The sequence below is a fragment of the Xylaria bambusicola genome, assembly GCF_022495145.1.
Source record: "Xylaria bambusicola strain CBS 139988 unplaced genomic scaffold F5B22scaffold_21, whole genome shotgun sequence".
Taxonomy (NCBI): domain Eukaryota; kingdom Fungi; phylum Ascomycota; class Sordariomycetes; order Xylariales; family Xylariaceae; genus Xylaria; species Xylaria bambusicola.
The window spans coordinates 49,394-65,522 of record NW_025953574.1 but is presented as its reverse complement, the minus strand read 5'-3'; the positions used below and the strand labels follow the sequence as shown (position 1 = coordinate 65,522).

The 16,129-nt window shown below is 50.5% G+C and overlaps 4 protein-coding genes across 4 annotated transcripts; 2 read left to right on the top strand and 2 right to left on the bottom strand.

Moving 5' to 3' along the window:
• The first annotated feature begins 45 nt into the window (after positions 1 to 45).
• Positions 46 to 827, top strand: F5B22DRAFT_184493 (uncharacterized protein). Its single transcript, XM_047969449.1, has 2 exons — positions 46 to 298; positions 411 to 827. Exons 1-2 carry the CDS (start codon positions 264 to 266, stop codon positions 814 to 816), a joined length of 441 nt encoding a protein of 146 aa, XP_047830649.1. The 5' UTR covers positions 46 to 263; the 3' UTR covers positions 817 to 827.
• A 517-nt stretch (positions 828 to 1,344) lies between these two features.
• F5B22DRAFT_636396 (uncharacterized protein) lies at positions 1,345 to 3,178 on the bottom strand (the record flags this gene model as incomplete). The annotated part of the gene is made up of 3 exons (XM_047977279.1): positions 1,345 to 1,484; positions 1,606 to 2,910; positions 3,088 to 3,178. 3 exons carry the CDS (start codon positions 3,176 to 3,178, stop codon positions 1,345 to 1,347), a joined length of 1,536 nt encoding a protein of 511 aa, XP_047830648.1.
• Positions 3,179 to 4,345: 1,167 nt separating this feature from the next.
• On the top strand, positions 4,346 to 9,518 carry F5B22DRAFT_184348 (uncharacterized protein). Its single transcript, XM_047969447.1, has 2 exons — positions 4,346 to 5,155; positions 5,221 to 9,518. Exons 1-2 carry the CDS (start codon positions 4,771 to 4,773, stop codon positions 9,021 to 9,023), a joined length of 4,188 nt encoding a protein of 1,395 aa, XP_047830647.1. The 5' UTR covers positions 4,346 to 4,770; the 3' UTR covers positions 9,024 to 9,518.
• On the bottom strand, positions 9,518 to 12,351 carry F5B22DRAFT_184465 (uncharacterized protein). The gene is made up of 2 exons (XM_047969448.1): positions 11,266 to 12,351; positions 9,518 to 11,213 (listed from the first exon to the last, which is right to left on the bottom strand). Exons 1-2 carry the CDS (start codon positions 12,027 to 12,029, stop codon positions 10,013 to 10,015), a joined length of 1,965 nt encoding a protein of 654 aa, XP_047830646.1. The 5' UTR covers positions 12,030 to 12,351; the 3' UTR covers positions 9,518 to 10,012.
• Between the last annotated feature and the right edge of the window lie 3,778 nt (positions 12,352 to 16,129).

The window sequence follows — 16,129 nt, the reverse complement described above, 5'->3', positions numbered from 1 at the left end:
AGAGCACGGGTTCGATACTAAGGTTAATCTCGTTTCGTTTTCTAAAACGCGGACGAGACACTTGTCCCGTTCCGCATACCTGTATATAAAAGGTGGGAGGATTGGGGAGATAAATAGCCTAGTTCTGCTAATCATCCATTCTCCATCTTTCTAGTCGCCATCTCCGTTGACAGCACTGAAAGTACTTATATCAGAACACTCATCTGCAGCATTCCCTCGCTTGTCTTGGACTTCTAGCCTCCAGCTTCGACATCCTATCCACAATGCCTTTTATACTGGAAGTTCCTAAGGAGTACGGGTAAGTTGAAAAGAGATATTCACTTGTTGAGACAACACAATTCTTCACAAATTTACCTGCAAGGCTCATCAGAACACTGCGCTGACTCGATCTTCTCTTTCGTTTGAAACAGCTACATCCTAGCCGTCGCGACCGCCAGCGTCTTCGTGAACACGGCCCACAAGATCATGACGTCCATGACGCGCAATGCAAGCGGGGTGCCTTACCCGAATACATATGCGACAAAGGAGGAGATCGAGAAGAATCCTAAGGCGCTCAAGTTCAATCTCGCGCAGCGCGCCCACGCAAATTTCATCGAGAACCACAGCTCTTTCATCACGGCCCTGCTTATCGCTGGAGTGGGCTACCCTAGCCAGGCTACTTGGGCCGGCAGTACGTGGGTGTTCGGACGTGTCTTGTACGCCATCGGATACATAAACTTTGGGCCTCCGGGCCGTGGGCCCGGCTATCTCATCTCCCAGCTGGGGAAGATGGCGCTCACGACTATGGCCGTCCTGACGTGCTGGAATATGCTATAAGCTATGCAGGAAAGACGAGTGTTTAACTCAGGTGTTGGTGGTTTAGCATGTTGTGAATATTTAAAATGTTGCAGAAAGCGCCTAGTGCAACAAAGGAAGATAACTTGTACAACAGTCCATCAACTAGGTTATATAATGTAAATGTTCCCAGTTCATGCGAGACATCCGGCACTTGGTTCTCACTCATAGTAGTATGTCACCCGTAATGGAGCATACGATCACCAGCTCGCTAGCTTCTGGGGAGAATCACCACTTTGGCTACAGTCAAGGTCCAGAGCCCTACTGTGTACATAGTGTCTTGTAGCCGATATTATTGTCGGGCGTGCATACAGACCGGAACAGTAACTTTTGCCTTACTGGTAAAAGCACAGCGTTTGATTAAAGCATGCATAAAGCTGTATTAATCGTAAAACCTTCTCTGCTACCTATTAGCCCAATGACCAAACGCCAAAGATGCTTCCGTTACTAGTATAGTTAATTGTTACATTTCTTTCAATATTTAACACATATTCAAAATGTTGCAGCATCTCATGTATGTTCATCACCGCTCATGTTTTCCGGTTGGCGTTTCCGTAGTTCTGTAATTGGTAATTCATCATCCTTGGTAGGGGGCTCCTGCTCGTCTCCGTCGCTTTCTTGTAACCATTCATGACCATTGTTCCCGAGCACTTCACAAATAATGTTAGTAACTAATATTTTCTACTAATCCTCGCATGGTGTCAAGCGACGAGCATGCGCGTAGCCTGTGCAGCAATGGGTAGGGATGGGGAATGTAGGTGGTAAACATACAGAAGTCACCCAAGTATTTCATAGCTTGAAAAATCTCCTCGCCGGCGGGGACGATGTTGTCACTTGGCAAAAGAAAACCGTAGCTTCCCGTGTCTCTCAACTTGATTTGGTAACTGTAACGAGTTTTGAGTTCATGGTAGAAATAATCGATCGCGGAGCCCCCTCTAGCTTCGACGAATGGTCCAATCGATTCTGAGCCACTACCGCCACAAGCCGACGCCACCGTATAGGACTCTCCGTTTGATAGCCTCAGGTGCTTGGCTAAATTCATGGCAACTTCTTGGAGGTTTTCGATGTTGGGTGGCTGGACCTGGCATGAGAAAGAGTATGGGACAAGGACCTGCTGGGAATACGAGTGTAGATCAAGATACCCCGCAAACTTGAAGCCGTTCTCGGTCTCATTCCTTGCCCAGTTTACCAATTGAGAAGCCTCGACAGCTTGAAGTGGCTCTTCGCCGCCGTAGCTTCCCGAGCAAGGTTCATGCTGACGACCTTCCGAGTCCCATTGATACGAGAAGGAATGGTCAAGATCAAGCCCTGGACAATATGACATCTTAGTCCGCTGTCGAGACTTGCGCCATAAACGGTCAACCTCCCAAGTATAGTCATACCCATCAGGGTTCAATAACGGAACGAAAACGAAGTCGAAACGCTCTAGGATCTTTTTGACTACGGGATCTTCATCCATAGATTGAATAAAGGACCACGCAACATAATTAACCGAGCTTGTGGAAATCCACTCTCGGGCGTGGAAGCCACCAGTTACGAGGATAATCTCACGCCGGTGACCCGAGGTAACATGGTCAGGCCTAATTCCGACTCGTAGAGCTGGGATATCCCGACCCTCATAAGACTTCCCGATACTAATCATCTGTATAAGACCACGGCCTCGAAACATAGAGTCGACCAGTCGCATCCAAGCCACTATGACAGAGTATGGCTGGTAATCGTGAAAGTAGACATCGGCAATGTCATATTTGATGGGATCCTGAGATGCGGGCGTGGTGCCTTGATGAAAATGTTGATGGGGGTTTTGACCCAGACTTGGACGACTACTGGGGTAAGTCGCAGCAGCCACACGTGCAAGGTCTGGAACGAGGATGGAGTGGTTGTCGAGTAGAGATGAGGGTAGAGCACGAGTTAAAAAGCGAATGCGTCGGCTGGGAATTCGGATATCTACACGGCTCTCGGTGAAGTCCCATACATCTAAAAGCATGCGGTCGACAACAGTGCGCAAAGCCGCTGCATCTTTGGCATCAGAAATGTTGAAGCGAATTACGACTTGGTCCTCGTATTCCTTTAAGCCTTGAATAAGTCTCGGGCGGTCATTTATCCAGCGGGTGAGGTCGCTTGCCGAAGCTCGCGAGGATGAGATGGAGGGGAGACGGTCGAAGAGGCGGCGCAAGAAGGACGGCGGCGGCGATGATGCGGGTGCGAGCGATTGAGGGTCGAGGGACGTTGATACTTGAATTAGGCCGTCACTTTGAACTGGAGGGAGGCCGGGGATGCGCGAGGCGCGGGCACAGGCGAGACATAGGAAGCTGAGGAAGCTGAGGAAGAAGATTGAGTGCATATTGCTATGACTGTTTGATGCGCCTCAACACTGCTGCATAGCACATGCACAGCAGTGACATCAAAACTTGAACATATATGATTCGTGACGATACAATAGCAGCGGTTTAATAACAATAGAAAAGATATATTTAATCTAGGCTGCCTGATATTGCTGTTGTTACCTCTAGGTAGGTAGTAAGACTAGTGCCTGCTGTAGGGAGGTAGGTAGGTATGTTTTGGCGGGGTTGAGGCCATTGGGAAATACATACCTAGTGGGGACTACTTCGTAGGTACTGTGGGGGGTGCAAACGGAAGCAAGGGCATATAAGAATAGCGGGCTAGCTAGGGCCCTTAGCCACCGTAGATACCAGGTACCTACCATTTACACCTTCATTTCTAGCTGGCTACAGCACTCGCTGGTCGAGTTGCCTATTCAATAAAACCCTTCTTGCAAAAGTACCGATGACTAGGTACACGTACCTCATATCAAAATACCATAAGTAAGGCGGCCGTTCTCTTTGCGAGCACACTACGGAAAATGTAACAAGATGCGTTATAAGTAGGTGATGCTCTGGTAGGTATCTGCTTTGATTACTGATTACCTGCCTCGCCTGCCTACATCCATGATATACTGTAGGTAGGTATCTACCCAGGTTCATTGGAAGTTCTGACCTGCTTATATCCCACATCTATGGAACTGTAAAGCAGCTAATGCAACCAGGCTAGTGCCGGGGATATGGTAGGTATGATAGATACAGGAATACCTAGGTACTTAAGCTCTTGTCAAGAACTGTGGACGTCTTTAATTCTGCACATGCGGAGTCAGTGTACTACACACGCTGGGTACCATGTAGTGCTTATTTAAACGCATGTCATAAGTGCATACATACAGATGGGATCTCTAGGTAGGCAGGTGGTAGATTATGGTTAATAGGTAAATTCTGCGCGCCTGGTTGACTGACCCGAGATTCACAGCAGTGCCCATAATTGCTCCATAACCCGACGGGCCAGGGCCGACCATCCAGAGGCCAGAACACGGGTAGCCTCTGAATTGCACACTAGCGTGCCTTACCTACCTAGGTACCAATGTAGGCACTGTAGGTAGCTATGTCTAGGTACACTGATGTAACTACAATATGTACTTAATTAGGTAGTGTGCGCTATCAATCAACAACGTGCCCACGCCCCTGCCTGTCGCCTTGTCTGTCTGCATTTCACCAACCAACTGCTCTGTACTTTCAATCCAGTCCATCACTCGTAATCATCCATTGGACCGCGGCCATTGCATCAGCTATCGTGTTTTTGCCCGCCGCCTCGAATCCCAGACTGCCGCAAATCAGGTTGGCCACTGCTCATTCCACCACTCTCTAATCCGACTCGGGGCTCCCAACCCCTTTCGACTCGTCTGTCACCTGCTTTGCCGTACCGTCGCCTGCAGCGCCGTACCCTGCAGCAACTCGACGAGCCAACGCGGGACAATGGGTCGGCGCCACTGGAAGGCTTGACGACGTCGTGCTGCCTCCAGCATCGCCCGTGTGTCATCGCTGCTACACTTGCCTCTCGCTCCCGCAGCACCCGTCTCTCCCCCTCTCCAGCCAGCCATTCGGCCAAATGCCTTTTTTACGCCGTCGCGGTGTCATGGCCAGCGAGTCTGACATGCGCCGCCATACCACTCTTTTTGATCACAAGGCCCAATCCGATGCCCCTTTCTTAACTGCCCAGTCCGCGAGCCAACCCTTCGAAAATGGCGTCGCTTCACAACACTCTGAAACCGATGAACCGCCTACCAACCCGAACCTAGATTCGGACCCCATTCAAGGTACTACCCGACCGAGCCACGACTCTTACGACCGCCCGGAATCTCCTCCGATCCAGGAAGAGACTCCGCGGCATCGCCGCTTTAGCATGCTTAGGTTCCGTAATGCCTCAGACTCTCAGCTGTCTACTAGAATGAAGCAGCACCAGCAGGCGGAGAAGCCGCCGCCGATGCCAACGCGTATGGCTCCTCTTGCTTTCTTGCTCACCGGGACCTCATTTGCTGACACACAATGCTGGTTTTAGCTCCTGCCATCATAACCACAGCCCCTACCTTGAATTCTGCCGAGAGTACCGTGGCCAACAAGAAGTCAGGCGTCCGTATCCCGTTGCGAATACGCCGCTCGATTGATGTTCCACGAAGTCAGCCGGACCAGGCGTCCCGGGTCAAAGTCTTGTCGGGCGTGAAAAAGGAGAAAAAGACTCTACTGAACCCCCGTCCCGAAGCTCTATCAAGCAGACACACTGTCACATTCGAAGAGCCGTGCAAACCTGCGGCGCCGTCTGCTGCTTCAAACATCTCTGAAGATCAAGGCTCTGCATTGACTATGTCCGCCCATCGTCTGTCTGAGTCGTCAAGGTCCGAGAGTAGCTCGACCGATCACGCCGGTCAACTCCAATACAGCACTGCTTCCTCAGGGCTGTTCCGGTTCGGTCGCCGGAAGCAGAAGCAACTAGAGCCACTTTTCCCTCTGGCGCATCTTCCTCAAAGATCAAAAACGCCCACACTTTCTGTTACAAGCTCAAATGCGCCATCTCTTCCACGTAATTCGACCTCAACCACACATATCGCGGACGCACCTCGCCCTTCAACTGGCCATGATAGGTCCACAGCTTCAGCTTCTCCAGGCCACGGCCCTACGGCGAACAAAACCCCCGGTTCGCCTGCAACCGCTTTATTTCGCCCCAGCTCTCGAAACTCGGGTCGATCGTCTCCAACTCGATTGACCTTGGGGAATAGGGGTCGCTCTTCAACAATGAGTTCCCTTGGTGAGAGCTTCGCTGAACCCCAATATCTAGGCGCATCTCGTACATCCTCTTCTACTGGTCGCAAGAGTTTCGGTGATCTCCTGGGGCTTGGTCGCGCGCGGCAAAACACAGACCTCTCCAGGCATGGAACACTGACTCCTGCGACACCAGGATCGGCGAACTCGAAGAACAACTCATTGCAGTTGGCGAGAGAGGTGGTCGTCCTACCTGAGCGACGAGACGATGACACCCCTGCCAAATATCTTGCACGAGTCGAAGAAGTGATCGCTCGTGGCGCCATCGCAAGCGCGCTTTCTAAGGAGGCTGATCCATTCCATGCCGCCGTCCTGCGTAGCTATATGCGATCTTTCAGCTTTTTCGAGGAACCTATGGACATGGCTATTCGGAAGCTGCTGATGGAAGCCGAGCTTCCCAAAGAAACTCAGCAGATTGATAGGTGTTTGGAGGCGTTTGCGAACCGATATCATGAGTGCAATCCGGGGATTTATGCTACGCCAGATCAAGCCTACTTCATTGCTTTCTCTTTGCTCATTCTTCACACAGACGTATTCAACAAAAACAACAAGTATAAAATGCAGAAAGCAGATTATCTCAAAAACACCCGCGGTGAGGGTATCTTTGATGATGTACTCGAGTGTTTTTATGATAATATTAGCTACACGCCATTTATCCACCTGGAAGACGATGTGCACACTAACGGCGACCGGTCGGGCAGTTTGAGATTAAAGAAGAAGTCTGTATTTCCTGCAGCTATCGCAGAACCGGCAAGGAGATCCAAGGATCTATTGGACCCGTACACTCTGATATTGGACAGCAAACTGGATATATTACGGCCACCGCTCAGGGATCAAATACCTCTTGAGGAGCATTACAGTTACCTAGGGACTGCCAACCGCCTCAACTTGAAAGAGCTCCAGAAAACCTTTTTCAAGACTGGTATATTGCAGATTATATCGGCTCGGTCACGTCCGGATGCGTTTATGACTGAAAAGACGCAGAATAATCCTAATGCCGCACATCCAGGGATAGTCGACATCAAGGTCACCAAAGTTGGACTGCTTTGGCGGAAAGAGGCGACAAAACGGAGAACTCGATCACCGTGGCAAGAGTGGGGTGCCATCTTGACTGGAGCACAACTGTACTTCTTCCGAAATGCGGGCTGGGTCAAGAACCTACTCCATCAGCACGAAGCTCATGTGAGGTCGGGACAGGATGGTGTCCCCTTAATATTTAAACCACCCTTGGAGCATTTTAAGCCAGACGCATTGATGTCCACGGAGGGTGCAGTTGCCCTTTGGGATAGTAATTATAAAAGACACAAGAATGCGTTTGTTTACGTCAGGCACGGGGGGCTTGAGGAAGTGTTACTAGCCCAGAGTGAAGAGGATCGAAACGATTGGCTCGCAAAACTCAACTACGCAGCCGCGTTCAAAACAACTGGCGTGCGGATGCGTGGTGTTGTTGGTGGTAACTACGAAGGACAGAGCCGTCGAGCGATTCGCAGGTTAGACAGTGCTGGTGTAACACAACTTATTCAGACCCCTACCGGAGAGGTCGCCATTAACCGGAGTAAAATTGATCACCAGATGGCTCGCGACATATTACTTGCTAGACGGATAATGATGCGTCAGAAAATCGAGGAGGCCGAAGAAAAACTTGAAATCGCCCAGAAAAGCCTCGAGACGCAGCTCAGGAATGCGCGGCATCTCCTAGTTTTGGCTCCGATCCAAGAAAGAACCCGAGAGCAAGTGTGCAATGGTGCGGCCAAGATAATAGCTCAGCTTAGATGGTCCCGCATCGAATTCTGGAGGTTGAAGTGTCATCGTGACATACTGGCAACGGACCTAGCGGAGGAAAGAGACATGAATGGAGACATTAGAGAATCTTCTCCTGAACCTCCGCTTGCGCCCCTGGAAACAAATGAAAGTGGCAATAATGCAACGCATGAAACTCAGCTATCTCCTTCCTCAGGTTCTCCGCCCCAATCCTCTGGATCCAATTTGCCGCCAGATGTTGAACCGCCAAGCCCCGAAATCTTTCATACACCACCTACCAGCGCAACAACACTAGCCTCTGAAGACAAGCCGGATTCACGCCACGAGAAGAACAGCGTTAGAAAGACGTCCCTCTCCAGCGTAGTCACTTCTTCCCCACGTCGACATGAGCCCAAGCTTGTAGACGAAGATTCGGCGGAAGATAAGCATGAGAGGCACATACTTGAGCAGAGTGGACTACTTGAATCGGAGTCTTCTCGTACCTACGATCGCCGCCCCAGCTCAGCCTACACGACAGATGATGCGACAGATCGTGGCAAGCGACGTAGCATTGGTGGAACTGACAAGGATCAGTCTGATAGAGGCAAAGCGCGGCGTAGCCTGCAACGCTCCCTTCGAGAGGGTGCTGGTCATTTGTCGGGGCACCGAAGCAAGAAAGGCAAGGATTCTATGTCAATTGGCGGCATCTCAGATGATAGCACACGGGACGAAGTTCTCTTTAGAGGCGCCGGCAGTTTTACAGTCCATGGTAAAAAGGCTTCGGTGATCAACTTTGGTGACGAGCTGCAAGGTATCGCGACAGACGAACACCTAAAACATCGGAAACAAGCACAGCAGGGTGACGAACAAGACCTTAGATCTCCTGGCAATGCCACTTCTACTGATGTGGATGATTTCCATTCCCTACTTGGTCATCTTCCTGAGAATTCGGGCCGAAGGGGTTCAGCCACGAGTGCTAGCACAGCAACAGCTCGCTCCTTCCGGGATTTACATCGCAAGTACTCGTCACGGACAACTAAGGGCACCGCTGGCGGAAATCTTGTTGTGCCGTCTGACGAAGACAGCGACGCTGCTCTGAGCTTCTCAGATGGCCGTCGATCGCCACTGCCGCCGCTTGATGACGAAGAAGATGAGACCCAAGAATTAGATATGCCACTACCAGCCCGGTTCTATACACCAGAACCTCCAACATCACCGATACAACAAAATAATGCATCAGATGCCGAAGAAGAGACCCAAGAGACCAACCGTTTCCCCTCGTCGGCAGTTCAGGTACACGCCTAAATTTTGTCTTTTTTCCCTCCCACAGAACGTAATTAGCGATTGGTTGGACCATCATCTTTCCGGAGCACCGCAAAAATGTTCTCATAGCAGGTTGTGGCGTTTTTGAAGATAAGGGAAAATATGAATGGAAAATAGAACAGGCTTTCTTTTATTCCCACAGGGCCTAAGATCATGTTTTCTGCGTTCTCGGACCCATTTACCACACATTCTGTAACGATAGACGGGGACGCACAGACGGGGTAGATGGGTTTATTCTGGCTAGCTGTGCTTCCTACTGCTCACACCCAGCTGGCAAATCCCCCTTATAGATAACTGACCTGCCACCCTGGTTCTTTCCCTTCTTTCATTGAAGAATAATGGGTCCTGAAGCTATAAAACCCTTGCGCTATATACATCAATCAGAGGAGCTCACCTGTACATATTAAGGAATGAGGGAAAAGGTTTGGAAGTGAAAGTGCATAAAAGGACTTTATAGACCGGGCATTGACTGCCAAGGTGACAACGAGATACTTCATATAATATCTATTGATTCATATTCTGTATTCGGGCTCTTCGGGCTCTTCTGGTCGCCCACGCTTGCATGATTATTGTAGAGAGGACAGGACTTGTTTCCTAACTTCCGGGGTCGAATATGTTTTCTAGCTGTAAATACCATTCGACTTCAAATTCATAATCACAATTTCATTAAACTTGGAAGCGTACGAAATGCTCGATTGGATGGGTCTCCGATCAACTTAGGGGAAGCTCGGATTGTGAGTATTATCGCAGCCCGCGTTTAGTGCATTCCCCGCGCCAGAAGCATCGCGAGGATCTTCATGTAGTAGCACTGGCACTCATATTTACTAGGTAGGCACAACTATAATGAGTGACCAAACCGGTTGGGGAGAGCGGTCTATTCATGTTCATAGCACATGAGATGACCAGAACATTTACCATATATACACACCGTAGCCAGCCAAGCCAAGCCAACGCTTTCTCCCGCATCCCTTTTATTTCTTTCCTTTCTTTTTCTTCTTGCTGGCGGTCGCCTTTTCCACCTTGACTGCCCCTGCGCCACCCACGAGCTCAAGCGTCTCCTCCTCCTTGACAACGCCGCCCTGCGTGACCTCCTGTGCGCGCTTCTTGCCCTTCTTTCCTTTCGGGCGGTAAGTGCTGCGGTCTCGCAGGGGTAGCCATCGTTCTGGATCTGGTTGTTTGCCTTCTACATAATCTTTGGGCAGCTTCTGTTTACGTCGGCGCTTAGTGAGTTTCTCTTTCTCTGCTTCGTCTGCTGATGTTGCCCCTCGCTTTCTGCTTGCGGGCGTAGGTGCCGCGGCTTGACATACACCGGCTTGTATCAAGGCTTGGACATCGGTGCCCGCTGTCAGTCGCTCTACTGGCGTTAACTTCGATAGGTAGGGCTCAACCTTGGCGAAGTCGCGGGTTGCGAAGGATGCTACAAGCCCTGCTGCTGCTGTGATGTCTTGGCCGAGTTGGGTAACTAGTTTTTCAAAAGTTGCTCCTGCTGCGGTTATATCTTCAGGGTTCAAGGAATGAAGGAGCTCTACACCAGCCTCGCGCAGAAGTGAAGTAGAGGCGCATTCTGGTTTCGATCGCCAGTGTGCTGAGGCTCTGGCTAGTTCAGCACGAACTGAGTTCTGCCGACCTTGCAGTCTGTACAGCGCCACGGCTACAGCCACGAGGCCGGGAGAGAACCGCACATCAGTATAATCAGTGGTGGTTATGACCTCCAAGCGTTTTAGAAACGCCTCCAGTAGAGTAAGGGCCGGGCCGGGGTTCCGTGTTTGAATATAGAGTTGGATGATGGTCAATAGTAGTCCCACATCATTTGGGCGTTTTTCCAGGGCCGGTAAAATCTTATGGATGGCAGCTTTGCTGCTGGCCATCTCAGTGCGGGCAGCAGCACTTATGACTCCAAGAGGTGCCACATCGAGCAAGGCTGAAGGTGAAGATGCAGCGAGAATCTGATTGTTAGTTGATGATTCTATTCCTTGAAACTTTTGCATCCGAAGACCCAGTGTATATCTATTTCGCCTCAAGACGGACTGCTGATACTCGAAAAGCTTGTCGTTACCAGATAATTTACCTGCAAGTTCAGAGATGCGCTGAGTGAGGTAAGGATTACCATCCATTCCAGCCAGGGCGATTTGGTTGTTGTGAGCAACTGCCCTCGTGGGTGCTTCTGGGATGCTAGGAGAGTATCAGATATCAATTACACCAAAGAGTTATGATTGTCACATACTCGGATTGCACAACCAGCTTTTGCAGCGCAGCGGCTTCCGATTCTTTGCCCAGTTGAGAGAGCACATAAATATGTTGTACAATGATGGGCAGCAGCTCGGCCTTCTTCTCGTCGGGCGATAAGTCCTCGCTAGCCTCGCAGAGGTCTCGAGCTCGTTTTAACATGATGGAGGCTTTAGCAAGCTCGGCCCGCGCAATATGGGCGCACGCAACATTGTAGGCGGTCTCGAACGATTCCAGATCAGCACGAGAAGGCTGCCTCTCGCTGTCGTCTAACTGATGACCGAGACCGGCCCACTCTAGCTGCGCATTGGCAGCTAGAAGGTTAATCCTTACGTCATTCTCTTCACCGTACAGGTCAGTTGTTTCGCCAGCAAGACCACGATATAAGGAAGCGGCGTCTGCGAAGCTCTCGGCGCGATATGCGATCTGTGCGCGTAGATGGCGAAAAGGGCGGGAGTTCAGCTGCGTCGAGGGCGCCTTTTCGACAGTGTCGCGTGCTTCTTGGAGGTGACCGGTCTTGTATAAAGCATAGGCCTTCTCGAGAATGCACTGGGACTCTAGCGCATGGCCACCTTCGGCGATGGCTCGCAAGGCGTCATCGAAGCGATCGAGCTTGAGAAGTGCAACGACCCTGGTGTGGTGGGCGTCGATGTTGGTTTTGGAAGCTCTTATTGCGGCATTGGCGAGTTTCAAGGCCTCATCGTGATCCTGGATGGTGGATGCACGAAGAAGAGAGGCCAAGGTAGCAGCGGGGTCCGACATTGCGATGTTGGCTGTCGAGTCGAGTGCGTAGGTACGTGCTAACTATGCCGACATGGTCAATGTCGGCCAGCAGCCAGAGGTGTAGGGAGAGCCTGAGGTCGGATCGGAGGTGGAATGAGTTGGTGACTTGGACGTTTGGTAGATGTGTGATGTGTGTCCTGTGTGGGATGGTGATGATTGTGGATGCAAGGTGGGTGGGTATGTGGGGACGTCGATTTTGTCCCGCATCGAGGCTTCAATTCCAGCGATAAGATAGACAGCCTCAACAGCCTTAAAGTTTAACAAGGGAACGAACTCCAGGTAAGCTAACAACCAACCTTCATCTACCTAGAAACCTCTCGGTCGACGGAAGTGGTCTTGTCGTCTTCGCCTTGGTACAGAATGCCACTTGGATCCGAGCAAGCGATGGCAAATTGATTATGTTGGTTAGCGGACTCTCTTAGTTGCAAGTTGAAACTAGCTGGATATTGTGCAATCCGATGTAGTTGTTTCGCCATCTGCCAATAAGATCGACGAAATGATACCGAGTAAGCAGGACTGGATGATGCTTCGTCTCTCGGTTTTCCTGTGAAGAGTTGTTCGAACTCATTGGAAGCCCACTACAGTACCCACGAACTACCTACAATCCCACTAGGTACTCAAAGCTAAGTAAGAGGTAGGTACCTAGGTAGGTACCTAGGTGGTATCCTTTACTTAGTCAATACTACCTCCTAAAGTTAGGTGACGAGTGGTTCCTTTGTTAAGATCACCCTAGACTACCTAGGTAGCGACTAGATATACAATCATATACTTACAGTATGTAGCTATATACTGTACTTCCTTAGGTAGGTAAGTAGGGAGTAGAGCGTACCAGTACCTAGAGACTTGTCTGTAGAGGGCTAGTATAGCCGAAACTCGGGAAATTCGCGATTGTTCTGTCAAACGACTTGGAGCCTGCGAAATATAAGAAATATAGCAGCACATCTCTTCGTCATTTATTCCACTTACTCGCTCTTGCCAGATATTTGCGCGTCGCCGTGGGCCATGACATCGTACGCCGGCCATCGTTCGACACAATCGACTTACTGTAGGCGATGTACTTCTGGCGTCAACTTTGCGTTGATAGAGATCCTAATATTACCGGCCGTCTCGTTCTTGGCAACTACCTGGTAGAGAGCTGTCGAGCGGCAAACGCGGTCAGCTGCACCCACAACTCAACTCCGTAAGCTACGCAGTATCGAGTGCCCATGGTACGGTATACTTAGGTAGTATGCTATAGTATAGGTATTATAGTTGCATGTAGGCGTACTGTGCTTGCACCTACAGAGTGTCCATATTTACCTATATAAGGTTGCTGAACAGTGCTTGTGTAGACGCCCAGTCAACATGCCCCCGAGATAGGTAGATACTCTAGATAGAGATCGAATGTTGCGACGGAACGTGCAGAACGCCCAGGAGCAGCTAAGGCACGGGCCGAAAAAATAATATCCACCTAGACCGTTTACTTGGGTGTGTTCACTCCGCCTTGACAGTTCTGCTTAGTAGCACGCTCTCTGTGTCGTGGTGTAGGCCGGCCAAAAGCCATCCACCATGATAACTGCAATATAAATAGCACCGACAATGCCTGGCTCTTTTCGGAACATACCTGATACTTTCAGGTTCCAACCGGCTAGGCTTCTTCGTAAGTAGGCTTGGTGGTAAGATCCAATCCTGGTGTGCGTGGGGGCGCACGGGAGGCCTTCATCGTGAGTGCTTGGTTTAGGATCCGCAATACGCACATCCATCCCACACTGGCTGGCATCCCGCCCTTGTAAATACTCTACCTGTCCCCATGTGTTTGACCGGTAGGTACATCGCGTGCATAAGGTGCCTAGTGTGGCACACCATTCACCATCGCCAGGCGCACATTTTGGCCTGTGGATACATGTTGCTCAGGATAAAACATGGCCAACGTTCTGCACCTTTGCCCGCCCTCCCGGGCATATATACAACAACAACCTGCTTATAGTAGAGGAGAAAAGGGAGGGCCGTCAGAAATCAGAATCAGAGCCAGAGCCAAGATCAAACTAGCTAGAAGGGAACAACAATTACAGGACAATGAAGAAATCGATCAAGATAAGCTAGCTTTTAAAGATACGGCTGCCATACAATACACGCAATTGGACTGGACAAGGCCGGTGTATGCCATTACATGTATGCCATAAGCAGCGCAATGTCTTGCTGGTACTGCGCAACCCGAAGGCTCGCATTGGGCCATGCGGTGTGGGAAGCAATGGTAAGCCCTGACTGATGATAGTCAGGTCGCACACATGCTCATGTACCTATTGACACAGGCCGTCATTCCCGCTCATGCGGTCCTCGTTGTATTCAATGTCGATGAGGCGGCGGCGGCAACGGCCTGGATTCCGGATGCCTGTGTGTAAGTGGACGAGAGTGGTGCCGTGGTCTGCCATGGTCTACTACCTAGGAAGACCAGACTGCGAGTGCAGTGCGGGTCGGTTGGTCTCTTCTGGTCTCTTATCTTTGCGCCATCTGGCTCACCAGGAGCTGCTGATCCCGTCATCGCTCGTGATTCGCCATGTACCTGCAGTGCGTATCAGACCCCGAATAAACAGATACGGATTATCGGATACATGGACAAGGACGAGGTTCAGGCTGAGTCGGTTCTTCCATGCAATCAACACGACATACTTTGAAACGGGACCCATCACGGCGTCTCCATTGGAAGAGATTCAAATGAAATTCGCGATCCTCCCCTACCCACCCACGTTAGACCGATGTATATATATATACCTACATATATATACCTGAGCAACGGTCGCATACCTACATGCCATTGCAGAAGAAGATGATTATTTGGTCCAGAGGCTTCTTCTTCTTTTTCTTCTTTCTCTTCTTGCCTGTACTGCATGTAGTATGAAGAGGATAAATTATATATTACGAGCAGTCTGGGGTAGGGTAGGCACACTGGCTCGACTGGGAGGCTTCCGGAACTGGCCTCGTTATTTGTAAATGCTAAGTATGTGCGTGTAGGTATGTTGAAGCACCCGAGGCACCCCTTATCGTGACCCCCACAGCTTGCAGACTTCTTTTCTGTCATCCTAGTCTACCTAGGTAGGCAGGCTACTGTACTTAAGTAAGTAAGTGAGTAAGTAAGTAAGTAAGGTAGCTAGCACGCGTCACGGATGGGAGGCTCACCTTTTCCGCCGAGCAGAGTCCCCCATCCAGCCAGTCAGGCCCGCCTGACAACCCGCCGAACAATGATGCGATCTTGGTCGTGAGTGGATGATGTGGCATCTTGTGTAAGTACACGAAGTAATACCTGGTACATGTAGAGGAAACACGTGAAAGCCGCCCTACTTATAAGGTACATCTATATGTACATCCATATATCCGTAATGTAGGTCAGGTCGGCAGGCAAGGTACGTGGATGCGGTAGGTACCTCGCCCGCCTGATGTAAGTACCTATCTATACGTACCTAGGTCAACGCTGCTGCTGCTGCTGGTGCTGGCTTGGGGTCATCGGGCTTGGTGGAAACCATGACAGAATTTACCCCCATCGCGTGTCAGGGGACCGCCCATTCCCCATCCATCCATCCATCCATCCAGTCCCTCACGCAGCAACATCAATGATGTCCTGTCGCTCAATGCGCCATCGCCAGCAAATCGCTATCTACAATGTCTCCATCCCGTCCGTAGGCTAGGTAGGTGTCTGTCTGGTAGGCAGGTCGTGCTCTGGTCGTGTATCATGGCTGCTGGCGACGGCTTGTTTCCACTCTCTCTAACCTGACCTCTAATTTAACCTCTAATCTGGCCACGCCCTCTTGATATCCATTGACCGCTATTCCTCTTCTTCTTCTTCTTAACTTCTCTTGGTCTTCCTCCACTCACAGCACTCGGCGTTGTACATGAAGCGCCCGCAGCTGCTGGCCATCCGTCCGAGTGTCCGGCAACGAGACGGCGCCACACGAATGAAATCACACATATAGCGTAGTAAACTGCAACACGGTAGTTGGGGGCGCTATCTAGATAGGCCAACCAGTACCTTGCTGTAAAGCTGCCAGAGTGGGACTGGCGAGCAAGCGATCAACGACGACGGCGACGACCACGACAAGGGAAGA

Excerpts from the sequence above, each read along its gene's own strand:
- F5B22DRAFT_184493 (XM_047969449.1), top strand. The coding sequence starts at position 264 with ATGCCTTTTATACTGGAAGTTCCTAAGGAGTACGG. Across the intron at positions 299-410 it reads GAAGTTCCTAAGGAGTACGG|CTACATCCTAGCCGTCGCGA; the intron begins GTAAGTTGAAAA and ends CGTTTGAAACAG.
- F5B22DRAFT_184348 (XM_047969447.1), top strand. The coding sequence starts at position 4,771 with ATGCCTTTTTTACGCCGTCGCGGTGTCATGGCCAGCGAGTCTGACATG. Across the intron at positions 5,156-5,220 it reads GCCGCCGCCGATGCCAACGC|CTCCTGCCATCATAACCACA; the intron begins GTATGGCTCCTC and ends TGCTGGTTTTAG.
- F5B22DRAFT_184465 (XM_047969448.1), bottom strand. The coding sequence starts at position 12,029 with ATGTCGGACCCCGCTGCTACCTTGGCCTCTCTTCTTCGTGCATCCACC. Across the intron at positions 11,214-11,265 it reads AAGCTGGTTGTGCAATCCGA|CATCCCAGAAGCACCCACGA; the intron begins GTATGTGACAAT and ends ATACTCTCCTAG.